The sequence below is a fragment of the Mirounga angustirostris genome, unplaced genomic scaffold, assembly GCF_029215605.1.
Source record: "Mirounga angustirostris isolate CCGP_5_RB_7025 unplaced genomic scaffold, mMirAng1.0.hap1 SCAF_1, whole genome shotgun sequence".
NCBI lineage: Eukaryota > Metazoa > Chordata > Mammalia > Carnivora > Phocidae > Mirounga > Mirounga angustirostris.
The window spans coordinates 129,511,103-129,538,506 of NW_026991709.1; the positions used below are offsets into that span (position 1 = coordinate 129,511,103).

The 27,404-nt window shown below is 44.7% G+C and overlaps 1 protein-coding gene across 11 annotated transcripts in view; it reads right to left on the reverse strand.

Annotated features, from left to right (window-relative positions):
* COLQ (collagen like tail subunit of asymmetric acetylcholinesterase) overlaps positions 1-27,175 on the reverse strand; it is an 82,061-nt gene extending 54,886 nt beyond the window's left edge. For 2 of the 11 annotated variants that reach the window (XM_064588178.1, XM_064588185.1), the window contains exons 1-3: positions 25,805-27,175; positions 13,599-13,788; positions 12,879-12,973 (exon numbers count right to left, since the gene is read on the reverse strand). In XM_064588178.1, coding sequence (XP_064444248.1) covers positions 12,879-12,903 — 25 coding nt within the window. In that variant the 5' untranslated portion in view covers positions 12,904-12,973; positions 13,599-13,788; positions 25,805-27,175. Of the gene's footprint in view, positions 1-6,763; positions 8,533-12,878; positions 12,974-13,598; positions 13,789-25,804 lie in introns of those variants that run through there. The other 9 variants (XM_064588172.1, XM_064588156.1, XM_045903830.3 and 6 more) reach the window with 7 other exon arrangements.
* Between the last annotated feature and the right edge of the window lie 229 nt (positions 27,176-27,404).

Sequence of the window (27,404 nt, forward strand, 5' to 3'; positions counted from 1 at the left end):
ACAAACACCTGTGACTATGCCAGAGGGCTTCACCAGCAAGAAAGTTGCTTGGGGCAAGCATGTCCCTAGGAGTTGGTGGGTAAATATCCCAGTCCTCTGTCTCCCTGTCTCTCCTGTTCCCCCCAGGAGAACTGAACCCTAGACGCCCACAGCAGCAATCTGCTCATGAGCTCCCTCTATGCTGACTGCCTGCCCTTCCCTATCTCACTTCCCCATGCCCTAGTGGGATCACCGCCTAAATAAAAACTACTGACACCCAAATCCTCGTCTCAGGGTCTGCTCTAGGAAGGAACCCAAATGAAGACAGTACACATGCCTGTGCCTTTGATTCTGATGCCACAGAAAGAATAGTCATGGGACACTTTCCCCAGTGGAAAGTTAACTATGGAGACTGAATAACAGCCTCCCAAAGAGGTCCAGACCAATCCCTAGAGCCTGTAAATGTTACTTTATATGTAGCAAAAGGAACTCTGCAGATGGGATGAGATTAAGAAGTTTACGATGGGGAGATCAACTCGGTGGGCCTTAAATGTGATCATAAGTGGCCTTTTAAGAGAGAGGCAGAAGGGGATGCCTGGGTGGCTCAGTTGGGTAAGCATCTGACTCTTAATTTCGGCTCAGGTCATGATCTCAGGGTCGTGAGATCGAGCCCCAAGTCCAGCTCTGTGCTGTGTGTGGAGCCTGCTTAAGATTCTCTCTCTCCCTCTCCCTCTGGCCCTCCCTCTGCTCATGCGCTCTCTCTCTCTAAATAAATAAATAAATAAAATAAAATCTTTAAAAAAAAAAAAAAGAAAGAGAGAGAGGGGCAGAAGAAGACTTGACACAGAAGAAGGCAATATGACCACTGAAGTTAAGATGCTATGCTACTGGTTTTGAAGATGGAGAAAGGGGCCAGGAACCAAAGACTGCAACGAATATAGCTTAAAACTAGAAAAGACAAGACGTTTTGCCAGAAAGCCTATGAAGGAAGCACAGCCTTGCCAACACCTTGAGTTCTGACCTCCAGAACCGTAAGAGAATAAATGTTTAAGGCACTGTCTTTGGGGCGGTTCGGTTCGTTCCAGTGGCCACAGGAAACTAACACAGTGGCTCCGGGGCAAACGTGGGCAGTGATTCTCAAAGTGTGGTCCCTGGACCCGTAGCATCAGCAGCACCTGGGATCTTAGTAGAAAAGCAAACGCTTGGGCCCGACCCCAGAGCTACAGACTCAGAAATTCCAGAGGTGGGGTCCAGTGGTCTGGGTTTCAGCGAGCCCTGCAGGTAATGCTGATGCAGTTTGGTGGTTAACCACAGCTAGCCATTAGACCACCTGGAGAGCTTTAAACACCATCAGTGCCGGAGCACATGCCCCAGAGAATGATTTAATTGGTTTGTTCAGCCTGGTCACTGGGCTTCTATAAAACATCCCAAGTGATTCTAAGGTCTAGCCAGGGCTGAGAACCAGCGCTATAGTTTGAGAATCGCTGATCTAAAACATTGATGTTCAAACTGAACTCTGCAGAGCTTGGGAATTCTGGAAAAATAACCCGAGGCTTCTAAAGGAGGAGGAGGCAGAGTCCAGGCCAGCAGGGGTTCTGGCCCCAGACTCCAAAAAGTCACATGCCCAGATAGGGCTAGATAGGTACACGTGTTAAGGAAGGTAGACCAGGCTTAAGACAAGAGGGCACAGTAGGGATCTGAGGAGCTGGGACTGAGCAGTCAGCCAGCACTGCACTCCAAACAGTCCTTGTCATATCAGAATATGGCTTGTGGGTCAGGACTGCCAGGTGGTCCCACTTATCAAGAGTCTGTTGTTGTTTTTTAAGAGACATCAGAAGCATTTTTTTTTTTTTAATATTTTATTTATTTATTTGACAGAGACATAGCGAGAGAGGGAACACAAGCAGGGGGAGTAGGAGAGGAAGAAGCAGGCTTCCCCGCGGAGCAGGGAGCTGGATGTGGGGCTCGATCCCAGGGTCCTGGGATCAGGACCTGAGCCGAAGGCAGACGCTTAACGACTGAGCCACCCAGGCGCCCCCAGAAGCATTTTTTTTTTAAATGTTAAATCACTCTATTTTAAATGTTAGCAACTAAGGCAATGAAAAAAATTCCTCTTTTTTTAAAGCACTACAACATCTACCACATGAAGTGTGAACATAGCCAAACATGGAGCCTGGCTTTGGTCCTTGGGCTGCTCTGTGAGCTCCATCTGTGTGGCAGATGTCTTTTATTCCCCCCTGGGGCCCAGCTGGCTGGCCTGGCCAAGTTCTTCTCAGGGTGATCACAGGATTCCACAGGGGCCCATCTGCCCCTTGTTTGCTCACGGCTGCATCCCAGTTCCAGATACGCAGTTGGCACTTACTAAGTGTTTGTTGAATGAATACTTCTAGCCATTCTGTGAGACAGACTTTGACACCCATTTGACAGGTGAGGAATTTGAAGCTCACTGCAGTGAAGTGACTTCCCTGCAACCACCTAGCTCATGACCAACTCGATCAGGATTCAAACCCAGGACTCCCCACCCCCAGTATGGACTACTGTGAAGAGCAAACACAAACGTAGCTGTGAAAATGGTTTGCAAAACAAGAGGTTGGGGGCTAATTCGTACTAATTAAAGAGTAATATGAGTAGGTGCTTACAATGTGAACTACATTTCAAGAAGATGGGATGCCAGCTTATTTGGTGACTCACTGAAGCCCGAGGGCTTTCTATTCATTCCGGAGCTATGCTGTTTTTGTGTGGTTGTAAATCTGGGGGAAGCAGGAGTGAGTGTGGCGGATGGTGACACAGAGGTCCCGCCCTGGATATCAGAAGGGACAGCCTCCCATCTCACACCCAGCTCTCTCTATCTGAGCTGCAGCTGAACCCACGGCTTTATTCAGAGGCTTGGGAGGAGGCCAAGCAGGAGGCCGGCCCCCATGGAGAGCCCTCTAATTTAAGAGCCCTCTCTGATTGGATTATGCAGAGGAAATAGGAAAAGCTAAATCAGAGGAGATGGCTAGAAGTGCATTATGGAACATTAAACAGTGGCTGATCAGGATCAGACACAAATAAATGGCCCATAATCTACTGTCCAGAACATGAATGGTTCCCAAGTGGTGACCTGGCTGGCTTCCAGGCAGGGGAGTGCAGAGCTGGACATCAGGTCTTTTTGGCCACAAAACCCCTGCTCTGGCTCATATCTCAGCAGCCAACAGAAGATTCTGGTGCCCAGACAGTATTCACATCTTTCCTACATGATCTCATTCTATCGGACTACATTTGGGTCTTCTCATCATCTGGTCTGTGAGGCTTAGACCCAAACATCATCAGGGGAGCTCCTGCCTAGCTGGGAAACCCTGTGTTAGAAAAGGGAAGGCACATGTCTCTGTGGTGGGCCTAGGGTAGGCTGGCTCAGAGTGTCTGAAGAGAATGTCTGGGCAGTGGTATTCCCCTGGTTCCAGGAGGTCTCCTCCCCCACAATACCTTGGTTGAAGCTCATTTTATTAGAGCATCCTTTAGTTTAAGTGCCCATTAAAATGCAAATACCTTCAAAAGAGAGATAAAGTAGTACCCTGGCTGGTCCTACACACTTTAGTATAAGGTAATCTTCAATCTTTTGCTAAGAGCTTTGGGCGTTGAAATGCCGAGGAGAAGGTAGGAGGGAACCGGGAATAAAGAATTTAGAGGAGAGTTTCTGAAGGACAGGAAGGTAGTCTGCAGGACCTGAAAAATTAATATCACTATTTGTCCATTGACATTGGTCTACCTTGGTAAAAGCCCTGGACTTAAAGTCAGAGGGTAGGATTGCAGTCCCCAGATCTCCCCATTTTATGTTAGCTCTGTGATCTTGAGTAAGTCACTTAACCTCTCTGAGCCCTCATTTCCTCAGCTGAAAAGTGGGAGTCATGCCACACGCATCCCAAAGGTGCTGTGAGAATTATATAAATCAAAGTGTGTGGAAGGTCTGCCCTTCTATAAATATTGTCCTTGGGTCTGTGCCACCACATTCTAGAAATTGTACAACCACTGAGCTACATCTGTGAATGGATCTTGGAGCTGAGTCAATCCACAGACCCATAGTGAGCGCAGCCAGGGCCTGCCAAACCCAGGCTAGATCAGCTGACCATAGTTGGCCCACAAACACATGAACTTCAATGATAAATGATTGTTGTTTAAGCCACTGAGTGTTAGGATGGTTCATTACTCAGCGATAGTTAAAACAATACCAAAGTTACAGCTCCAGAGATTTTAAATATTTCAGGGCATAAGTTTATTTCTGAACCGTGCTATGAAGAAGCCATGGCAACTAAATGAGGGAACAAAGCTAAGAGACTCTACAGAGGACTCTACAGAGGAAAGCAGGTATTTTTTGCTCTACTGAGTTGTTACCTCCTTAGTGATTCCCCCTAAGTCTACGCCATTGTTTTACCAAATGCCTAAGGAGGACCACATTCACAAGCAGAAGATCTGGATTTAGAAGTTCCTCAGGAAAGGCCAGTGGCTGTGTGGGCTAGTGATTCCACATTCCCACCCCTCCCCCTCACTCTGTGCCCCAGAAGCTGACCCCCATGGACTGCACCCAGAGGCTCCCCTACCCTCTGGCTTTGGCCAATGGAAGGCACTGCCAAGAGGTGGTTGGACTGAAGGAGAGAGGTTGGGGTATTTCTTCTCTACTTTCTCCCTTCTTTGAGTCCCTCCGTGGTCATAGCTCCAGCTCACTGGCCCCTCCTCTAAGGTTCCAAATCTTCTTGGCATCAATTTCCCCATTTCTTCCTCTTGGCTTTTCAAGCACAAGAGTGGTAAAGACTTCCCAAGGTTGCTAATTCCTCAACTTTCCTCGTCGGTTCCCTTAACCCCACTCACACCTCTAAAGTGGTCCCTTCATTCAGGTCTTTTCATCTGAAGTGCTTCTTTTCCTGCTGTTACCCTGACTGCTACAATCTATACAAAGTCCGACCTAAGAGATGTCTAAGCTGTACCGGGGGTCTCTCTAGGGCAAAGAGTTTGGGGGAAAAAAATCAGAGGTTCTTTTCTCTCTAGCTTTCAGAACTTAGTAGCCATTTGGCTCTATCTAAATTATGTGATACAAAATGAAGGCAAGCCCCAATCTACAGATGAGAAAAGTTATTATTCTTTCATTCACTCATTCATTCATCAAACATTTACCAAGCACCTACTGCGTGCCAGGCATTATTCTGACCCTGGGGAAACAGTGATAATGTATAAGACAGTCCCTGCCCACATAGTGCTTATAGTCTAACACTGACAGTCTCCCAGAAGTCAGAGCCCACCAGAGGCAGAGCTAGAACTAGAAGACAGAGTTTCCTTAAGTCCTGAGCCTTCAGCAGATTCTCAAAGGACTCTGTAGCCCAAATGAGGTTAAGAGCCCACTGATTTAGACCAAATTAACTACCAAGCTTCCCCATCAAGTAGAAGAATAATGACCCACTAGCTCCCAGAAGAAGTGTGGTGTTCTCATGTGGAATTTGTGGGGGCATACTGTCACACAGCCCTGGTGACACAACCATTCACCTTTCCTGCCTACTCCTCACTCCCCAAATCGCCCCCCACGCCCTCTCCTTCAGCTCCTCACACCTTTGTGATCAGCCCTTCTCTGAGTCACTTCCTCAGGGCCCTCAGACACTGGCAGTGCTGGGAGCACAGCATGCTGCTGCACTGTGCTTAGGAACAGAGAGAGGTTGGGGACAGGATTCAGAAGTATGTCCTCTCTGAGAACCTGCGTTTTCAGCAAAGGCCATGAGAGTGAAATTTCTGCCTCCATGAAAGTATGTATGAGCCTCAAGTTGGAGGGCATGACTGAAACTGCTTTTGCTGGGGGGGAGGGGGGAAGCCAGGGGTGGCAGAGGTGAATGGAGGGGGGCTATGTGGGGACAGGCAGCAAGCCTGGGGTCTGCCTGCCTCCCTCAAGCCCTCCAGAAACATTTGAGTTTCCTCAGAAAGGTTTAAATAGGCCCTGCCAGTAACACAATACTTCCCCTGCTCTGGGTCAGACAAGACAAGGGCAACCTGGTGCCTGGTGCCCTCAGAGAAGTCTGGCAGCCTGGCATAAAAAGCCCCCTGCCCCCAAATCACCCAGCCCTACGCCTGACAGACACAGCCCACCCCAGGCCAGGCTATCACTCTGGAAGCCTACACCTCTCCCCAGGAAGCTCCCATCTCCCAGGACCTCCAGCTGCCTTATTTAGATAGAAGTCTCACCATAGGAAGAAAGCACAACAGGAAAGCAGACTGGGCTGGAGGATCAGTGGTTCTTGCTAGATCCCTCCAAAGGGCCCTGACCCATGGGAGCATCACTGGACTCCCCTTTCGTCTAGTGGGATGGTCCTGGTGGTGCACACTGCCCGAGCTCAGCAGAGGGGTGTTTGCTCCACAACATCCCCCTTGCATCAAGCCCCCTTTGGAAGGGGTCAGGGATGTATTCATAGAAACATCTGGGACTCCTTTCTCTCTCACTTGTACTCCTCTGTGCCTTTCTTAAGCTCGCTACAATTCCCAGTCAAAATGAAATCATGCAGCAAATGGGGAGAAGTGAGAGAGGCAGAAGTCATTTTTAAAAGGGTCTCTGGCTTTGAGCAGCTGGGTGGGGGCTATTTGGAACAAGGACAGAGGGAGCTTCAGAGACAGCTCGGGTGACAGGAAGCTGCTAGGGTGGCTGTCTCCCTCCAGCCTCCCTCCTCCGACAGCAGAATGGGGAAAATATCAGGGCACATTGCAAAACAATCTTCCTTCCTCCCCCTGCCCCCGACAGATGGAAGAGAGGAAAGTTGTGGTCATCATTTACCTGCTGAAATGGGGAGGACGCTGTTGATGAAAGCAGGCTGAGACACGATAAAGCGGAAGGAAAGCTGAAGATAAATTCCCAAAGTCACTGGATTCAGGACAACCATGCTGGCTGGGGTCTGGCAAGTGTCAAGTTCTCAAGGCAAGGCTGCCGTGAAGCCTTGCTTATCTCTGTCTTTGTCTTCCTCACTGCTGTTTGCGCCTCTCTCTCTCTCTCTCTCTCCCCTCCTCCCTCTCCCCCTCTCCCTCTCTCCTGTCTCTCTCTCCTTTCCCCATGCCTTTACCAAGAAAGAATGCCAACCATTTCCCATTAAACCTTCTCTGTACTCCACAGGGTTATATTTATCTCAAGCACTGGATCAAATGCCCACATTAAAATTAACATGTCAGAATTTTCTCTTTTGGACACTGAGGTAAGTGGCTACTGAAGAGCTGATGAAAAGCCAGCCAGGTCTCAAATGTTCACTAGAAGCAGTCCTCAAAGGGCAGACAGATTGCCTCATTATCCACCAGCATCTACCTGCTTGGAACTGAGGTGTCCTACAGCATCACAGAATTGGCTCTCCTGATTCAAAGTGAATTTCCACAGAGACCAATCCCTCTGCTGTCGGCCTGTGACTTTTTTACCCACTGGGCGACAAACATAAAGTGGACCTCGGATTATTTTTCTTTAATCATCCAATAAGAATGGGGGAGGTATATTTTCCAAAATACTCCTTTTCTCTAGGAAAAAGTGCTTATTCTCTCTCCAGAAGCAGCAACCTTTTATCTCATCCAAAGCAAAATAAGTGAAAAGACAGAAAGTGAATGATTATCAAACTATATTTGGAGAAATAGCATCAATGACTTGATCTTTGGCTAGACAAAATTCGAGTAAAAAGTACTGCATCCTTAAACAAATACCTTTTATGAGTTTATAAAGCCTGTTATAGAGACCCTTAGATTTTTAAAATATGAAAATGGTAATCTATGGAGTTGTCTATTTTACTTCAATTTACGTAATGTCCTCCCAGTGCCTCGTGGGAGTTCATTCAGAAATGGTTTGGTAGTTACTGGACTCTGGGCTGGGCCTCCTGGGGGAAGAGCACTGATCCTCATCCCAGGGGAAGGCAGAGTGTAAGGCAACACTCCCCAGCTCTTGCAGCAGTCCCATCTGACTCCCGGCTCTGCCGAGACAGCAGACAAACCGTTTGACATCTCTGAGCCTCAGTTTTCTTATCATAAAATGGAGGCCATGTTCCCTTTAAGGGTATGTTGGAAAGGTTAAATGAGGTAACATGGGATGAATCATACATGAGTTAAAATCTGTGTAGAGAGACAGCGAAAATGAAGCCCAGGGAGCTGTGGATCGGGCGCAGGGATGGCCACTGAAAATCTCTCCCATCCTGTATGTGTGTGCCATTCTCCCCAGCAAGAGGTGGTGTCCACTCCCCCTTCCACTGAATCGGGCTGGCCTCGGGACTGGCTTTGACCCGTACAGTGTGGCAGAAGTCACAATGTGCCATTTTCAGGCTAAGGCCTTAACAGGCCTGGCAGCTTCTGCCCTTGTCTTTTCTTAGAAACTGCCACACAAGAAGTTGGAACTACCAGATGGGCAACAGGGACAGGGAAGCATCCAGCCCCTGGTGCTTGGCCACCTCAGATGAGGCACTGACCACACAAGTGAGGATAGCTTGAATCAGCTAGTCCCGTGCAGGTCTCCAATCGGTGATGGCAGTCCCAGGAGTCACCCCTGGTGAGACCAGCTGAAGAACTGCCTGGGTGGGGGTGCCTGGGTGGCTCAGTCGTTAAGCGTCTGCCTTCAGCTCAGGTCATGATCCCAGGGTCCTGGGATCGAGCCCCACATTGGGCTCCCTGCTCGGCGGGAGGCCTGCTTCTCCCTTACCCACTCCCCCTGCTTGTGTTCCCTCTCTCGCTGTATCTCTCTCTTTCAAATAAATAAATAAAATCTTAAAAAAAAAAAAAAAAGAACTGCCTAGGTGACCTCACCCCAGATTACAGATTCATGAGCATATAAAATAGCTGTTTTAAACCCTTCGGTTTTAGGATGATTTGTTATGCAGCAATAGCTAGCTGACAAAGGGTTTATAAGAAAATCTTTTGAAAGCATGAAAAATAAACTTGGGCTACATTCAAAATTAACAGGACAGCTTTAGCTCTTCCCAAACTATCTGACGGAAGGCTCTGTGATTGTTGGCTAAACCCACCAGGAAATTCTCAGGCTTGTTCTCCTTAACTCCTAAAACCTACAGTCTCAGCAGTAGGCTTTTGGGCTTTTGGTGGCTTGGAGAAAGCGCGGTCTACCTTGGAGGAAGGTAACTCTTGAGTGACCTGGTGCCAAGAATCTGAACTTTCACCATCAGCTCAGATTCCTCCTGTGAAACCAAATTTATTTCTTCTTCCTTCTCTCAACACCTAGATCTCACCATTGACTGTGCAGTTGGCACAAGGTGGATCAATATGTCCTGCCTGTGACACCTGCTGCTACAGTTTTTTTTTTAATTAATTTATTTTTTTAAAAGATTTTATTTATTTATTTATTTATTTATTTATTTGAGAGCGAGCGAGAGAGAGAGAAACAGCATGAGAGAGGAGAGGGTCAGAGGGAGAAGCAGGCTCCCCGCTGAGCCAGGAGCCCAATGTGGGACTCGATCCCAGGACCCCGGGATCATGACCTGAGCCGAAGGCAGTCGCTTAACCAACTGAGCCACCCAGGCACCCTGCTGCTACAGTTTTTGAGCTGCTTCTAAATCACTTTGCTTTTCTATTTAACTTGTGTTAATGTCCCTGAAGATAGAACACTGTCCCATAGCTCTGTGTACCCCAGGACAATCCTTGTCACCTAATCCTCAACAATGTCAGTTAATTTGATCAAATCACAGCACCATAGGATGAAAAGAAAAGTAGGAAAACTGGCATAATCTTATGCTCCAGGCACACTGAGTCAGTTGCATTTCCCAGCCCCCTCTTTGTGCCTATGCACATACAGCTGGCTGGCCCGGGTCTGGTACAAGAGAGGGTTCTGGCAAGGATGGGGAGAAAGTGAGAGGGAATGTGGACAGCCAGCCACAAAGAGTTAGGGCCTGCCTAGGAGAGGCTGCATGTACACATTCAGACCACTGGGATGTGAGTCACCTTTGCCCTTTGGGGAGGCCCAGCATAGAGGTATTAATAAGCCCCAATACTTATGAAAACAGCTCTGTAAATTTCCATTTCCCATGGACTGTGTATTTTATGAGCCTATTTCTTACAGGGTTACCCTAACTGAGAAGTTATCATCTTTCTTCAAACTCTCCTGGAAGGACTCTCAATCTTTCAGAATCTAATAACACAGGCTATTAGATTATCCAGAAGGAAATTTTTTGAGATTTGTAAAAGGCTTATCAAAACCTGAGCTTTCTCTCACAGGTCATGGAGGTGGGAGCGTACGTATACTGATGCACAATCTGATGGTACCCATCAACGCATAACATTCACATGTCGTTTGACCCAGAAAGTCCACAGAAATACTTGTTCAACTGCCCAGTAGTTGAGGTACGAGGATGTTCATTATAGCTTCAGATTTAAAAAAACCTGACTCTCCGTGAATATAAGATTGTTGAATAAATCATGGGACCTCTCTTCAGTGAAACATTATACAGTCATTACAAAGAATAAAGTAGTCTTTGCAACAAACGATGCTGGAAAAATGAGTCTTCCGTATGCAAAACAAAAATTAATCTTAACTCTTACTTTGCCCCATACATAAAAATTAGCTCAAAATAGATCACAGACCTAAATGTAAGAGCGAAACCTATTAACCTTCTAAAAGAAAACACAAGAAAACCCTAGTGACCTTGGATTTTGCCTTTTAAATTAAAATTTTTTTCTTAAATAAAAATGGTATATATTTAAGGTATATAACATGATGTTTTGATACACATATATTTTGTGAAATGATTACTACAGTCAAGCTAATCAACATATCTGTCAACTTATATGGTTACCTTTTTTCTAGTGAAAATGCTTGAAAACTACTCTCTTGGAAAATTTCAACTGTACAAAACAGTATTATTAGCTATAACCACCATGGTGTACATTATTATTCATCCTATATAACTGAAACTTCATACCCTTTGGCCAATATCTCTCCACTTTCCCCATCTTCCCTAACCCCTGGTAATCAGCATTTGACTCTCTGCTTCTGTGAAAAAAGTTTTTTAAATAGGACACAAAAAGCACCAATCATTTTAGAAAAGCATTACATTGGACTTCATCAAAATTTTTAAACTTCTGCTCTTTGAAAAACAATGTTAAGTTGAAAAAACAAGCCAAAGACTAGGAGAAAATATTTGCAAAACATGTATATGATAAAGGATGTGTAATCAGAATTTATAAATAACTTTTACAACTCAATAATAATGAAACAAACAACCCAACTAAAAGAAAAGGGCAAAACGCGGATACTTTGCCAAAGGAGGTATGTGAATGGCAAATGAGCACAGGAAAAGATACTCAACATCATTAGTCATTAGGGAAATCTAGATTAAAACCTTAATGAAACATCGCTACGTACTACTAGAATGGCTAAGTTTAAAAAGACTGACAATCCCAAGTGTTGGTGAGAGTTACTGGAGCCCTCACACACTGCTAGTGGGAATATGCAGAATGGCAAACCACTTTGGAAAACAGTTTGGCAGTTTCTTTTAAAGTTAAATATACACTTGGGCGCCTGGGTGGCTCAGTTGGTTAAGCGACTGCCTTCGGCTCAGGTCATGCTCCTGGAGTCCCGGGATCGAGTCCTGCATCGGGCTCCCTGCTCGGCAGGGAGTCTGCTTCTCCCTCGGACCCTCCCCCTCTCATGCTCTCTCTATCTCATTCTCTCTCAAATGAATAAATAAAATCTTTAAAAAAAAAAAAGTTAAATATACACTTACCACACCACACAACAATACTGCTCTTTGGTATTTATACAAGAGAAATGAAACCTATATCCACCAAAAGAGACTTGTACGGGAATGTTCCTATTTTGTTTGTCATGACAAGAAACTAGAAACAACCCAAATGGCCATCAAGTGGTGTAACCAATTGTGTACAATGCAATACTACATGGCAGTAAGATGTAATGAACTACTGAAACAAGTATCATGGATGAATCTCAAATGCATTCTGCTAAAGTCAACACAAAGGTTACATACCACACAACTTCATGTATAAGGCATTCTGGAAAAGGCAAAACTTACTGGGATGGAGAACAGCTCAGTGGTGACCGGCAGTTATGGTCATGAGAGCCAGCTACAAGGGGAACTTTGGTGGTGATGGAACTGTTCTTTATCTTGATTGAGTGGTTGTTGTTTGTCTATTTTGTCAAAACTCATCAGACTGTGCTCTTAATAGCGGTGAGTTTTATGTGAATTTTCCTCTCAATAAACTTGACTTTAAAAACATAAGGCAAAGGTGGTTCACATCTATGCCTGGACACGGAAGGCTGTCCACAGAATATTGCTGAGTAAAATTAGAAAGATGCAGTGCATCTGACCAAACAAGCAAATCTATTTATCAATTTATATGTGCAGAGAGAAAGATCTAGAATAGTATACACTGCACACTTGGGGATGGAAGAATGTGAGATAAGAAGGAGGGAAATTCCCTTTTCAATCTCACACATACTTGTCTTATTGGAAATTTTTACAATGGGCATAACTTAATTTGTCATTTAAAAAATTATTTTCTTAACAAAATCAAATTCTTGGAGTAAAGAAAGGGGAAAAAAGGTGTCTTTTCTGCATGTATGGGGTCCAACAAGTCTCTGCCAATGTGCTGAGAGGTACAGACAGACCATTTTTGATTGGTCCTGCCAGAGAACAGAGCTCTGAGCGTGTTCTGGCCTGGAATTAAGGATGATTCAGTTATGCTTAGGCCCTGGCCACCTCCCATTGGCAGCTGCATCAGCAGGAGAGAGGTAAGACTGGGAAACTAAGAAGCCCAAGGAAAGTCCCTCCTCACAAGCTCCCTGGCTCATGGCAACTCAAGCTGAAATCAGAGCCAGAACCCATGGAACCTCAGGATGCAACGGAAAGACCCACCAGAGAACCAAAAGAACTAGTAGGAAGTCTAATGAGACAAATTAGACTCACCCAGGCATTGAGCCTGCATTTCCATCTCCAGGACAGGGAACTCGATCAGCCTCACTTTCAGGGAAGAGATTTGCACTGAGTTGGCCTTGAACCACCTGGACGCAATCACAATAGCAACAATAATCTTACCCAATTCAGTGTTTCCCAAACTGTGCTTGAGATACACACATTGTAAGAGATACTCAATTTTTTAAAAAGCAGAGGAGTTCACATAAATTTAAAAACATTATTTTATGTCCCTCTTGGAAATTTATAATATATTTGTATACTAAAACCACTTGGAAGTCCTGCAGTAAAGAAACCTATTTACTTTGCTTTGCCTCAAAAAGTATTTGACTCTCAAACCCAGTTTTATTTAATTGCTATTATTTGATACCCCCTTTTTCTTATCTATGTTTTATACAATAAACACATTACTGACATGCTAGACAAATAATTACTATACTGGGCTTTATTTTTTATAAAATCCTTTTTATCATTTTCCCCCTTGGTTGTTCATGAGGGAAGCAGTGGGACTAGATTTATAATTCCCATTTTACAGATAAGCAAACAGGCTTATGTGAGGCTCATAAGGGGAGAGCAGCAGACATCAGGTCACTGGCAGGGGGAGTGATGACTGGCAAGCCTGGACCTGAGCCCTCATGCTGGTACACATAGCCAGATGCCATCAGTGCTCCCAGGCCTGAACTTGTTCTCCAAGGGAATGTCAGTCAACCTTACCTTTACCTGAAACTGGACCTAGGAGTGCTGGGAGTCTAAGAATCATTCAGCTCTGAAGATGCAAAACCCACACTCTTGGTAGGGAGACAGAAAAGCTTTTATGGCAGGAAGTGAGAGAGGGCTAGAGACTTCAGAGGAGATCCCCAAATGGTTTATGACAACCGAGGAGCAATGGTTCTTGAACTGAAGCCTGTAAGAAGGGAAAACATCCTGATTCCCAAGCAAAGCCAGTTTCCTAATGTTGCTTATTTCAAGAATCATAGAAATATATGAACTCAAAATAATTTTTTTTAAGATTTTATTCATTTATATGAGAAAGAGCGAGAGTGAGAGAGCACTGGCAGGGGGAGCCGCAGAGAGAGCTGCAGAGGGAGAAGGAGAAGCAGGCTCCTCACTGAGCAGGGAGCCTGATGCGGGGCTTGATCCCAGGACCCCGGGACCATGACCTGAGCCTAAGGCAGACGCTTAACTGGTGACTGAGCCACCCAGGCGCCCCCTCAAAATAATTGTTAAGCTACCAAAGGGCATAACGAATCTTAGCCCCACTCTTGAAGGTGGGTTGGTGAGTTTGCCCCAAATTTCAACTAGGGTGAATCCCAGAAAACTTAGTTGACATTCACTTCATTCTCTTCTGGCCAGTCCAAATGCATGTTCCTAGTTGATTGCTATTTGTATTTTTATATATTTATTGGAAGAATATTACCACCCCAACCACACTGCCTCCCCCTTAACTCAACTCCACTGCCCCAACACATCACCTCTACCACAATCCCACCTAGAGACAATAGTTCCTCTTGTATTCCAAGAGATTGGCTGGAGTACAGAGGAAGGGCCACCTCACAATTTTATTTGGTCCACGATAAAGACAAAGCATCATTTCCTTTTCTTTTTTGAGAGAGTGTGCGCACACTTGTGCCAAGCTGGGGTGGGGGGAGGGGCAGAGGGAGAGGGAGAGAGAGAGAATCTTAGCATGGAGCCTGACATGGTGCTCGATCTCACAATCCTGAGATCATGACCTGAGCCAAAACCAAGAGTCAGATGCTTAACAGACTGAGCCACCCAGGTGCCTGGACAAAGCAGCATTTTCAAATGACTTGGTCTCTGTACAGCCAGAGGGAGAGGTCAAGGGTATGTGGCTGTGTTGTTTGGCAAGGCCCTAGAACAGGACCATTCCTAACACACTGAGAGATCAGTACTGACCCAGGCTCTGAAGTAATGGGTGGGAAAGGGCACTGCCCGTGCCATGTATAATGACACATCCTCCCATCCCATTCTGGGAAGGGAGAGCTCAGCCAGGACAATCATCGGAAGCTACTGAGGAGCGTTTTAGAATCACAGACTCTTAGGAAACAATGAGCTATGGCAGAGGGGAGAATATACACAGGCACTGCAGCGCATGCTGCTTTGGGGTCCATGTTCCTGTAACCAGGAGGTTCTCCGTCCTGCAGGCTATAGCAGAACAAACTGCACAAACTGGCGGCCACAGTATGTTCTGTAGGTAATCCACTCCCTAAAGTCTCGAAGTGCTTTACAAATAGCCCACAGAGATAGGGTTGTCTGCAAGGCCAAATGTATACCTATACAATCTAGAATAAGAACAGGTGACTTTCTTTTTTTTCAAGCACTAGAGAGAGAAAAATTTTCCACCTGGTTATGGATTATGTGATGACCCGTTTCCTTATATACAGAGTTACTGAACGTAACTGTGCTATTTCACAGTCACACTGTTCTGTGTCCTGTGTCCTCAGGAAGGGGAGGCACAAGGCTAGATTGGAGAAGATGGAAACAGAAAAAGAATGATTCAGGAAGGTGAGAGGGAGATCAGAGGATTCATTCATTCATTCAATAAATATTTACTCAGTTCCTACTGTGCCCAGGCAAAGACCTAGGAGTTGGGGATTCAGTGTGAATCAAATGTACAAAATTTCTTGCCCCCAGGTAGCTACATTCTAGTGGCAGTCTCAAGATAGACAAAAAGCGGGCGCCTGGGTGGCTCAGATGGTTAAGCGTCTGCCTTCGGCTCAGGTCATGATCTCAGGGTCCTGGGATCGAGTCCCGCATCGGGCTTCCTGTTCCTTGGGAGCCTGCTTCTCCCTCTGCCTCTCTCTCTCTGTCTCTCTCATGAATAAATAAATAAAATCTTTAAAAAAAAAAAAAAGATAGACAAAAAGCATATACAATAGCAGTCTGGGGGCATTCAGTGTAAGGCAGAATAATGGAGAGATATAATTAACCAAGAGGGCTTCCATGAAGGGTGGTAAGAGGTAAAGAAATGAAGGAGGTAAGGAAGAGTTTTGAAATTAGGTCTCAAGGAGAGATTCATGAAAGAGTTGGAGGTAATTCTGACCCTAAGGGATGGAAATACCAACACGAGCCCCTGTTCACTAAGCATCTATTATACTAGCACACATTATTTTTGTAAAGCCTCACAGCAACTCCATGAGGTAGGTGCTGCTATCTCCGTGTTACAGAAGAAGAAACAGGGACTGATAGGGCAGTTTAGGTCGCCTGCCCAAGGCCACAGAGCTGGAACACAAAGTTGGCCGCATACCCCTAAAGCCTGGGTTCTTCACACCACACTAGCCAGCGCCAGGTCCAAACACCTCAGGGAAGGAGGAGGCAGGCAAGGGCAACTGCTCCGGCCCAGGGCTCAGAGCGGGCACGAACATGGCCCATCACAGGCCAGAGTCCTCAGAGGGAAACAGAATGAGCTGAGCTTCGGTGGTAGACACAGGCAGATTCTGGCAGCCTGGAATGGCAGAAGGTCACTTCCAAATGTGCATGACTGGACAATGACCCGGCTGGGGGATATTTTATAGGGGCATTCCACCTCCTGCTCATGCTGGGAATTGCTAGCAGGGACAGTTTGCCTTGTGTTCTCCCTGGCCTAACAGCCAGTTCCCGAATACCTGCTCTTCTTTCCTCCTGGAAAGCCATGCTCCCACCCCTTCATGTCCAAGTGCTCCCAGTTCTCCCAAGTTCAAATGTTTCCTTTCCATGAAGAGTTTGCCAGAAGGAATGTGTTCCCCCTACCACCCTGGAGCTTCCCTAGTGTGTTCTTTGATTCTCATTCTTGGCAGTGTGAGTGGTGGCAAGAGCTATGGTTTAAAGTCAGACAGTAGCTAGTTCGAATCCTGGCTCCACCACTCACTGTGGAGAAACTCTTCAGGAGTTTAAAAGAGGTAACATTCTCTGATGTTATCTCTATGAAGTGTAAGTGATTAACCTTGAGTTTCCTTGGGCTAGGAATAGCCATATCTCAGGACTCATCTCTTTCCCTTCAGGACTCCTGACTAGGGCCCTCCGTGAAAGCCTGATAGCAGCCAAGTGGGAATCAGGAACACTTTATCTGTACTTTTTTTTAAGTAGGCCCCACACCCAGTGTGGAGCCCAATGTGGGGCTCGAACTTGTGACCCTGAGATCAAGACCTGAGCTGAGATCAAGAGTTGGAAGCTCAACCACCTGAGCCACCCAGGCACCCCAGGAACACTTTATTAATTGTGGTAACCAACCAAGACAGAGTCTGGCAAAGGCTGAGTTGGAAGATGTTGGCTAGGCTGGCAAGCCACAGAAGATTGCCTGTTTCTTCCCCAGAAGAATGAAGATGCCAGCCCTTCTTTGGGCTTCTTCTTGCCTCCCCTCGCAGGAACAAGAATAAGGAAGATGGGACAGAGGCCAGACCTGGGTGAGCAGCCCCTAGGAAGCCCCTGACCCCATGTATAGGAAAAAGACAGGTGGTTCCGTCATAAAGCTGATCTTCAAGGCAGAGGGACCCTGCCCGTGGGCAAAATGGCTCAATGCATGTCCTGGGTTCTGAATAATCAGACCCATAACTCCTTTCCTTCTGGAGGGCATGGGGACATAAACTTGGAAGGGGGTGGCCCAGAGTGGAAGTGTGGGGAGAGAGGTCTCCTCTTCAACAGTATGGATTTGATATACCACTTGTAAAGTATCTTATACAATGCCTCGCCACATAATAGGGGCAATCTAAACTATTCAGAAATAAGAACACTTACATGTGTAAGTATATATGCAAATGTAAATGTAGCTCTGGTCTACACATTCAATCTTGTAATATGTTACTTAGCTATATTTTATTTCTGAGTAAATTATTAACTACTTGAGCACAAGGCTCATGACTGCTTCATCCCTTTGTCCCTCTAAGTGTCAACTCAGATACACAGCTGGTCTTCAAAGTGTTGAACAAGTTAATGAATTGGTTTGCATGGCACACACAAGATAGATAAACTGCACTGCAGTATATCCAAAACCTTAAGAGTAATTCCAGCTGGATCAAGATTCCCTTTGTCATGTCTCGGAACAGACTTGCCTCTTGCCAAGGGAACCACAAGTTTGCAGCTGCAGAGGGCTTAGCTTTGAATGAAATGACACATGTAAGGCAGCTTACACATGGTCTGGCCTTTAAATGTGAGCCTCCAGAGGCCCCTCTCTGAATCGGTGGCTTTGTGAGTGCCCTGGCTCCCACCTGCCTCCCACAGGCTCTCTGATGTTCCAGACGCCTCCCGTGTCAGTAATACCACCTGGCCTGGAAATGGACAACCCACTCTGCCCAGGTCTGGCTTCAGGAAATAAATGTCATCAACCCCTAAAAATAGTCTTCAGACAGGGAGATGTTGATCTTCTCTCGATTACAGTCTGTGGTTTTCCACACGCTGCCTATAAAACACATGAACCTAGGGTATTTGTTTGCTAGGGCTGCTGTAACATTACCACCACAGACCGGGGAGCTTCAGCAACAGATGTATTTTCTCACAGATCTGGAGGCTAGAAGTCCATAAACACCTGGACAGGAGAAAAATGGGCCAAGTCTTCTTTCTTGGATGCCTAAAACTAAAAACTTATGAATCTGGAGTAAACAGGTCTAACTTTAGCATGCACCAGATCACCCAGAGGGTTTGTCAAGACACGGATTTTTGCTCTGACTCAGAATGTCTTGGAAGTTGGGTGGGGATTTTCACTTCTTATATTTCAAGGTGCTGTGTCTGCTGGTCCATGGACCACACTTTAAGAACCACTGGTCTAAGGGTTCAGTCAGCAAAATGAGTGTATCCACAGTGATTGAATTATTGGGGCATAATTATCTAGATGACCATTTCAGCAGGGAATTTTGGACAAATTTATAACTTCCCTAGAGAATTCTAATTTGTAGCAGTGTTCTTCTGGTCTCGTCTTCTCTGTGTTCCTCCCCACCCTTTAAACAGCACATCCACCCTAAAAACATATGTAACCACATTTTCAGATTCCAGTTTGTAATTTTATTTCACTTTATTGGTGCAGAAATTCTCTGGAAGAGGCCTGTGGTTTGCAAATTCAAAGATATATTTTGAATTGAAGACAATTTAAAAATACATTTCATTACTTTCTTTTTTGTCTCTCATATACACCTCAAATTTCATTTACAATTTCCCCCTTACATATCAGCTTGAAGTCCATTTTTAAAACAGAACAGTTCTTGAATTAGGAACTCTACAAACTCAAGGCAACTGATAAGTGATAGCATCCAATATGCAAATGACCTTCTAAAGTAATTTTCCATTTTTATTCTTGCCCTATTTCAGTCAGTCTGGGAGATTCCTGGAAAGAACCTCCGCTAAAAACATTTCCATCTATATTTGTAGTTGGCTCCATTAATAGCCAATTTGTTCTACTTTTCTCTGGATCATCCTCAACCCTATTTGCCTAAGCTGAGTCACACTGTCAAAGAAAACTGTAATGGTTTATATCCAAATAGCTCAAACTTGTTAGTCCCAGTGTACAATTATAAACACAGTGAGAGAAAAAGGAAAAAGAAAACAACAATAATATATTCCCAGGAGTTGGTAATGTTTCTATAATGAAGCAACAGAAAGAGAAATTAAGAAAACAACTCCATTTACAATTGCACCAAAAAGAATAAACTTAACCAAAGAGGGGAATGACCTGTACTCTGAAAACAATGAAACACTGATGAAAGAAACTGAAGATGACACAAACAAATGGAGAGATATTCCATGTTCATGGATTGGGAGAATTAGTATTGTTAAAAGTCTATACTACTCAAAGCAATCCACAGATTCAATGCAAACCCTATCAAAATACCAACAGCATTTTTCGCAGAACTAGAATAATACTAAAATTTGTATGGAACCACAAAAGACGCTGGACAACCAAAGCAATCTTGAGAAGGAAGAACAAAACTGGAGGTATCACAATTCCAAATTTCAAGATATACTACAAAGCTGCAGTGATCAAAACAGTATGGTACTTGTACAAAAACAGAAACATAGATCAATGGAACAGATAGAGAGCCCAGAAATAAACCCACGATTATATGGTCAAATCAATCTATGACAAAGGAGGCAAGAATATACAATGGGGGAAAGACAGTCACTTCAACAAATGGTTCTAGGAAAACCAGACAACAACAAGCAAAAGAATGAAATGGGACCACTTTCTTACACCATGCACAAAAATGAGCTCAAAATGGATTGAAGACCTAAACGTGAGACCTAAAACCATAAAAATTCTAGAAGAGAGCACAGCAGTAATTTCTCTGACACCAGCCGTATATACTATTGTTTTTGTTGGTAATCTCTCTCTCTCTCTCTCTCCAGCCAGTGGTCTATTTTTATTTAGAATGGAATATGGCTTTTAAAAAATAATGAATGTAAAGTGTTTACTATGCAACGGTTTAAAGGAAGGATCAAGATGTATTAAAAGAGATAGTGAGAAGCAATTTTCAAAGACCCCTAAGCCAAAGTCTCTGGTGAGCCCTTTTTCTCCCATGTCTGCTGGGTCTTATGAAAACTATCTCCTGTTCTATTGAGTACCATGTTGCCAGGAATTTGAGTAGTCTCAACTGCACATGGTCAAGCACATTGCCATGTGTTATTATTGCTGAGGAGCTAGATTTATCCCTTATGTGGCTGTCACCCATAGCCCTGATTCCTTCTCTATCCTTGAGACAGCCCCCCTCATGCTCTCTTGCAATTTGAGAGACCTGCATCCTCTTTGTTATCAATCCCATGGAGTCAAATCGCAGCCCAAAGTTGGTCTAGGGGTGCCATTAGCTCTTCCAGGGTGGAAACTTTGTCTCATGACTTCTCAGATAAGCAATCTAGAGGCTCACATCTTGCCACATACAGGGTTGACAAAGTGAATGGCACATGGTAGGGACTCAATGGATGTTGAATTAAATAGACACTTTGTGATCTATTTCTTTATCACTTCATCATTGTTGTTGCTTACAGTTTTGCCACTGTTCTTTAGGTCATGCTGACTTTTTTTTCCTAAATTTTAAGTCAAGCATTTTGTAAGATAATCAAAATGGAAAATTCCAGAAGTTCTCATTTCAAATCATAGGCCCATTTGTTCTCTTTCAAACATTTTCTATTTTAAAATTGTCCCTTCAAGATAAAACCACACAATATGTGACTGGAAAAGTCACTTGATTTCCCTGAGCCTGTTTCCTTATCATAGGAATAATAATCAACACTCCTTTCAAAAGGATGTTGTGAGGATGAAATAAAATTATGTGTATGAAAGCTCTTAAGGGTTATACACACCTTATCATTGCCATTGCCTTAAGTCCAGATCACAACAATACTGACATGCAACACGAATAGCTACCTAAAACAGAACAGCCTCACTGTTGGACCTTTCTTTAAAAGGTTATACAGCTATATTTAGAGCTTAGCCATTTTCTCCTCCATATTTTTTTTTCTTGTTTCCCACAGCCCTCCATTCCTTGAGTCAGTGGCATTTACCTCCTCAGGGGGCGGGTAGGTCAGCCCAGTATGGGGACTCCCTGGGCAGAAGGGGGGCCTGGCTCCCCAGAGTGTGGACCTCAAGGAGAAGCCATGTCCAACACAGCATCTGGTGGTAGCATTACAATGTCTGAGGGAGAAGTCCAGGCCGAGGGGCCTGAGAAGGGCCTGTGGAGGCCTGGACATCCCAGCATAGTGTGGAGAATGCATCCAGAAACTCCTCAGGTCCCCAGAGGGATGTGGAAAGGACTCAGCAGATAACAGAAGAGCCCCAGCAGTTTGCAAAAAGTGGATGCAATTTGCAGATGAGCAGTGTCTGTGGCTAAAACCCAAGGCAGATGAAACCTCAAGATGGGAATTGCCATGAGGAGAGAGGACAGCTGAGGAAGCTGGCCTCCAAAGACTGCCCTCCATGAAACCACACCTGCTGACAGTTAGGCCCTGTGTAATCCCTCTCCCACATTGTATGTAGGTTGGCCCTATCACTCACTTTAACCAAGAGAATAATGCAGAAGTAACACTGACAGTTCCAGGCCAAAGTCTTAAGAAAACCTGGTAGCTTTTACTCATACCCTGGTGGAAGTTGGCTGCTATGTGAAAAGCCCAGGTATCCTGCTGGAGAGAGAACCCCTGGAGGGGAAGACACAGCTTATGCAGACAGACCACATGGAGGAGTGCCAAAGTTCTAGGGCTGTCCTAGACCAACCAACTTAGGACTGTCAGGAACAAACCTGTAGTCTGACACAGTCAGGTTTATGGACTCATGGCAGTGAAACAGGCCACAGTCCAGAGGAACTGTGGGGCAACTCACCAAAGGTAGACTATATATGCATATAGACTATATATGCATTATATGAAGAGGGATGAGGGGGCTCAAGGAGGATGAGTGAGTTTCAGTATTCCAGCCCAGTTACAAATTGAAACATTGGAGATCTGCTAAGGAGCCGGGCAATGGGATTATGATGATACTGTGCCTGGCTGGCCCAGGAAGTGCCAAAGGATTCAAAGCCATATATAACATTCCAGTTCTTTCAATGGTTATCTTTTAGAAAAATTGGGATGCCATATTTCACAGACCATAAATTTGCATACCATAAAATTCACCACTTAAGAATAGCAAATAAATGATTTTAGTATTGAATCAAAAGTTCGATAGGCTCAAAGCAAAGCAGGCTCTGTGTAAAGGACTCGACATCAGATCTGGACTATGAAGTGGACCCCAAGGTCCTATTTCCTGGAATGCTATAAAGTTATGATAGATGGAGAAATCTGTGTCCAGAAACTCTGCATCGGCATTGCAAACCAAGGCTGTTTGGGCATGCCATGCTTACTGATAAACGTTTTTGATAATCTATGATTTTAGAAAACAAAGTTTCTCAGGAGTAAGAAAGATGGATGTTCGGCATTTCCAGTTGCATTGTGTCCTTGGATAAAATATTTCCTTCTGTTAACTTTGCATCTGGCTTTATCCACATCTCTTATTCTAACTTGAATGGCTAGGCAGATTTTTACATTCTTAGCCTGAGCTAATTTTTACTTTCTCAGAGCAAAAAATGCAACTCAGAAATTCCAGCCCAGTGGGGCCTCTAGAGGACCCGGTTCCAGCTGCCATTTGATGGCAACTGCAAGAAAGACTGTTAGTGAAGTAAGGAGAATCAGCTGAGCCTCGCCAACCTGCAAAGCTGCAAGAGAGAAGGTCTTGTATTTAGCCACTAAGTTTGGGGATGGTTTGTTACACATAGATTACTGAACCAGTCATGCTTGAAGCAGACCTCTTCCGTGATGGCAGGGTAAGGACTCCCCCCACCCCCCGCTGTCCCCAAATGAGATCATCCTCAGGGAAGAAGGAAACGGGAGAGGAATGAACCTAAGGTAGATGAAGCACTTAGAAGAGACGGAGTATTACCCTCTGGTGAGAAGTCAGAGAGCAGCTACCCCTGGGGAATGGAGGGTTGACTCTGGGTTGCTGGACATGCTATATATCTTGATCTGGCAGCGGCCACACGGATGCATACCTACGTAAGAATTCATCAAGTTGTACAATTATGATAACAAGCAGAAGTGGAGCTCATGGGACGCCTGGGGGGCTCAGTCGGTTAAGCGTCTGCCTTCGGCTCAGGCCATGATCCCAGGGTCCAGGGATCGAGCCCCACATCGGGCTCCCTGCTCAGCGGGAAGCCTGCTTCTCCCTCTGCCTGCCCCTCCCCCTGCTTGTGCACGTGTGCGTGCGCTCTCTCTCTCAAATAAATAAATAAAATCTTAAAAAAAAAATGGACTTCAGCAGCTGATTTCTATCATAGAGTAATAAAGAAAAGTTATCCAGTTCTGTGAAATATATACTTGTCACATACTAATAGATGAAAATAAGACATTATGACAGATGCATGAAGTAAACAAATATTTATGTAGGAAAAAAGTAAAATTATGAATTTAAACATGGACTGACCTAGATGCCAAAGAGGAACCTGATTGTGAACAGAGAATTTAAGAATATAAAACTACAAAATTGCTGGAATTCACTCAGAATTCCTATCTTATGAATTAAATTAGAAGTAGACGGTACCTCTTCAAGCTCATGTCCCTGGAATCAGAGATGGGAGGAAGTTTTGAAATCTCTTTCGCTGGTTCTCAAGCTGGGCTGCACACTAGGATCACCTGGGGAACTTTAAATGATGCCTGGATCCCACCCTAGAAATTCTGACGTAATTGGGCTAGATTGTGGCCTGGGATTCAAGATTTTTAAGATCGCCAGGTGATGTCCGTGTGCTGCCAGGATTGAGAACCGCTGGTCAGTTTCAACCACTTTTTTCGCAAATGAGAACAGAGGCCCAATACTGACAAATTGCTTGCAAAATATCCATTAATTGGCTGAAGCCAATTTTCTCTGATGTGCCTTAATAGGAGGGAGCTGTGGCATGGATAATACCAAACTGAATAATCTAAAAATAATTTCTATTTGGTTTGGGAAAGCAGCACGTGACTTCCCAGCCACCGACTGGTCTGGCTAATTCAGTTTGACTCAAATGAATGTGCCTTTTCCTGAGGTTACACTGACAGCCCAGGCCTGTGCTGAGGTATGGAAGGAAAGCAGTCAAACTCAATATTGACCATGGTCAGTTCCCCAGCTGTCCAAAGCACACAATAACTCTACAGACGAGGGGACTTCTCTTACCAGAAGATTCCACAGAGGGACAAAGCTAGCTTTTTCCTGACCCTTTGTTCTGTGAGCATTGGGCGCCTGAAGCATGAAGAGGGAGTGAAGGGAGAGGGGCTGACAGCTGTCAAGGAGCATTTTTGTGCCAAGTTTTGTGCGATGCATTCCTATAAACAGAATTTGCTCCAGAAAACTCTATGAGTTAGGTATTCTATTATCCCCATTATAGAGATGAGGAAAACAAGACTTAGATTGTATAACCACCAAAGCAGAACCAGGATGGAACCTCGGGCTTATCATACTCTGTCCAAGAGGGACAGTTGAGGCCTCAAGCTGAAAAGCAAGTTGCAGGGGCGCCTGGGTGGCTCAGTCATTAAGCGTCTGCCTTCAGCTCAGGTCATGATCCCAGGCTCCTGGGATGGAGTCCCCCATCGGGCTCCCTGCTCAGCAGGAAACCTGCTTCTCCCTCTCTCACTCCCCCTGCTTGTGTTCCCTCTCTTGCTGTGTCTCTCTCTGTCAAATAAATAAATAAAATCTTTAAAAAAAAAAAAAAAGCAAGTTGCAGATGGACTGGGATCTGATCCTTGGATTTTAAGCCCTGCTGAACAAACTTTGTCTCCCCATTTTTCAGCCCAAACAGTCTAAAGGCAGCAGCAGAGACCTCCAGAAGTACCTATGGCAGCCGTGAGGAGCCAACGGCCAAGATGCCCAGCTGCTGCTCTCTGAAATCCATCCCTGATCCGAGCCAAGCCCACATCTCCCAGGTACCGTGCTGCCCCTCTCCAATGTCTGTGCCCAGTAGGGTACAAAGGGGGCCTGTTCCTGGGAGACCTGGGACAGTGACAGAAGCTTTGCCACATCCTCCTCAGACTGCAGGCATCGGGGATGCTTGCACCCAACCTTCCCTCTTCCTCCCTCCCTTCCCAGGGTCAGGTCTGCAGGGCAGTCTGATGGTTCTCCCAGCCTTTTCCTGTTCCTTCCCTGTTTTCTCTCACAAGGGTGGTCCCCTGAATAAAACCTTCGGGGTGTTTAATCCCATGCAAAGCCCCACCCCACTGGCAACCCCAACCCATATACACATCACTGTGTGGGGAAAGAAGGTCAACCTCTGCTGACTCTTCTTGGGAACGTGGTCTGAGATTGTGAAGGTGAAGACTACAGAGGAACAGGTTTCTCAGTATGTTTGCCCTTGTCATTGGTCTTGGTGCCATGAAGGAAGACAGCCTAGGTGACAAATGATTGACTAGCACCTCAATTAGCCCTAATTCATTTGCCAAGAAGTTACCTTTTATTGCAGGTGTCCACAAGCACAAGGACCAACTTGGAAAGGCTGGGGGTTCTTTTCCGACTTTACAATCCTTCGGGGAAGACATTCAAACCCTGCAGCCTCAGTAACTCCTGAAGGGAGATTTTCTTGTCATCTTTTGCCCCTCCTAAAAGAAGAAAGCAGATAAACTATATATATGCTGATTCTAAAACACCTAGAACAAAAGTGGTGCATACCCACAGTCACCAGTATCATTTAGCATTGTTCTGGAAGTACCAACAAAGGCCACCAGATAAAAGAAAGGAAGAAGAGGTGTTTCTTTTTTAAATTAATTATTTTTTAAGTTTGTGTTTTAATTCCAGTTGTCATATTAGTTTCAGGTGTACCATATAGTGATTTAACAATTCCATAAAACACCCGGTGCTCATTATGACAAGTTCCCTCCTTAATGCCTATCCCCTATTTCACCCATCCGACCCCCCCTTCCCCTGTGGTAACCTTCAGTTAGTTCTCTATGAAAGGAAGAAGAGGTTTAAGAGAATTCATTAAGGTATAAATTAATACACAAAATATGCAAACAATAGTGCACTATAAATATAGCAGAAGAACTTAGCACAAAACAGATTAATGTCTAGGAAAAAATTTAACAAAAATTAGCAGGGCTAATATCACGAAAACTTTAAAACTCCACTGAGGAACAACAACAACAAAAAAACACTTTCAAAAATTCAAAGATACTTTAGCATTAAATAGAAACAATACTTTAAAATTCAATTCTCCAAATATCATATGAACAAATATTTCATATATTCATTTGACTCCACTCTGTATTAACTGTGTCTTTTTGTTTTCTGTAATTCTGAGGCTCCTGGAGGGACTGCCCCTCCCAGGTTAGCTAACTCCTAGAGAGAACAAACAAAACTCTCCTTTCATATGCAAACCAACTGTTCAGGAGCCCACATTTCCAACTACCCCCTTTATCACAGTCTGTATGAGCTCTCACACTCCCCTATCCTCCTTCCCTAATCAACCCAGAGCCAGCACCAGATAACCTGGCCTGCCCCTACACTCCAGAGCCCTTGGAAATTATTAAAACTGGCCAATCCTAAACCTGTTTACCGTGCCTCACCTCTTTCTTCCGGAGGAGACAATAATAAAGGTTTCAGCCCACTAGTTCCCTTTCTCTCTATGCCTGAGACTGACCTCAGTGTCTTCTTCTGTGGCCCTGCGTGGTATGGCATTCTCCTCTTAGGAACTGTAAGAAACTATCTTCTCAAGACAATTGTCTCCTGATCTATTGGCCTTATTGAACCTCAACTTTTTCTATTAGTACACTGTATTTTAAAGCACACTTTTTTTTTGTGCTAGTGAAGTTAATATGCAAAAATAATCAAATGAAGAAAACCATGAAAATTCTGAAAAATGGTAACATAGGGCAGTGGGGAGGGAGCTGGAGTGACTAGTGAAGGGTGGGGAGGCAGGGATAGCACGGTGTTGAGAAATGGTTTTATGAACATAGTGGCTATAAATTTCAGTTCAAAGCACTCAAGTGTGAAAGAAATATTTATTTTTAGTAATTCAACTCAATTTTATCCTCTATTTTGCCAGGGTGGAAACT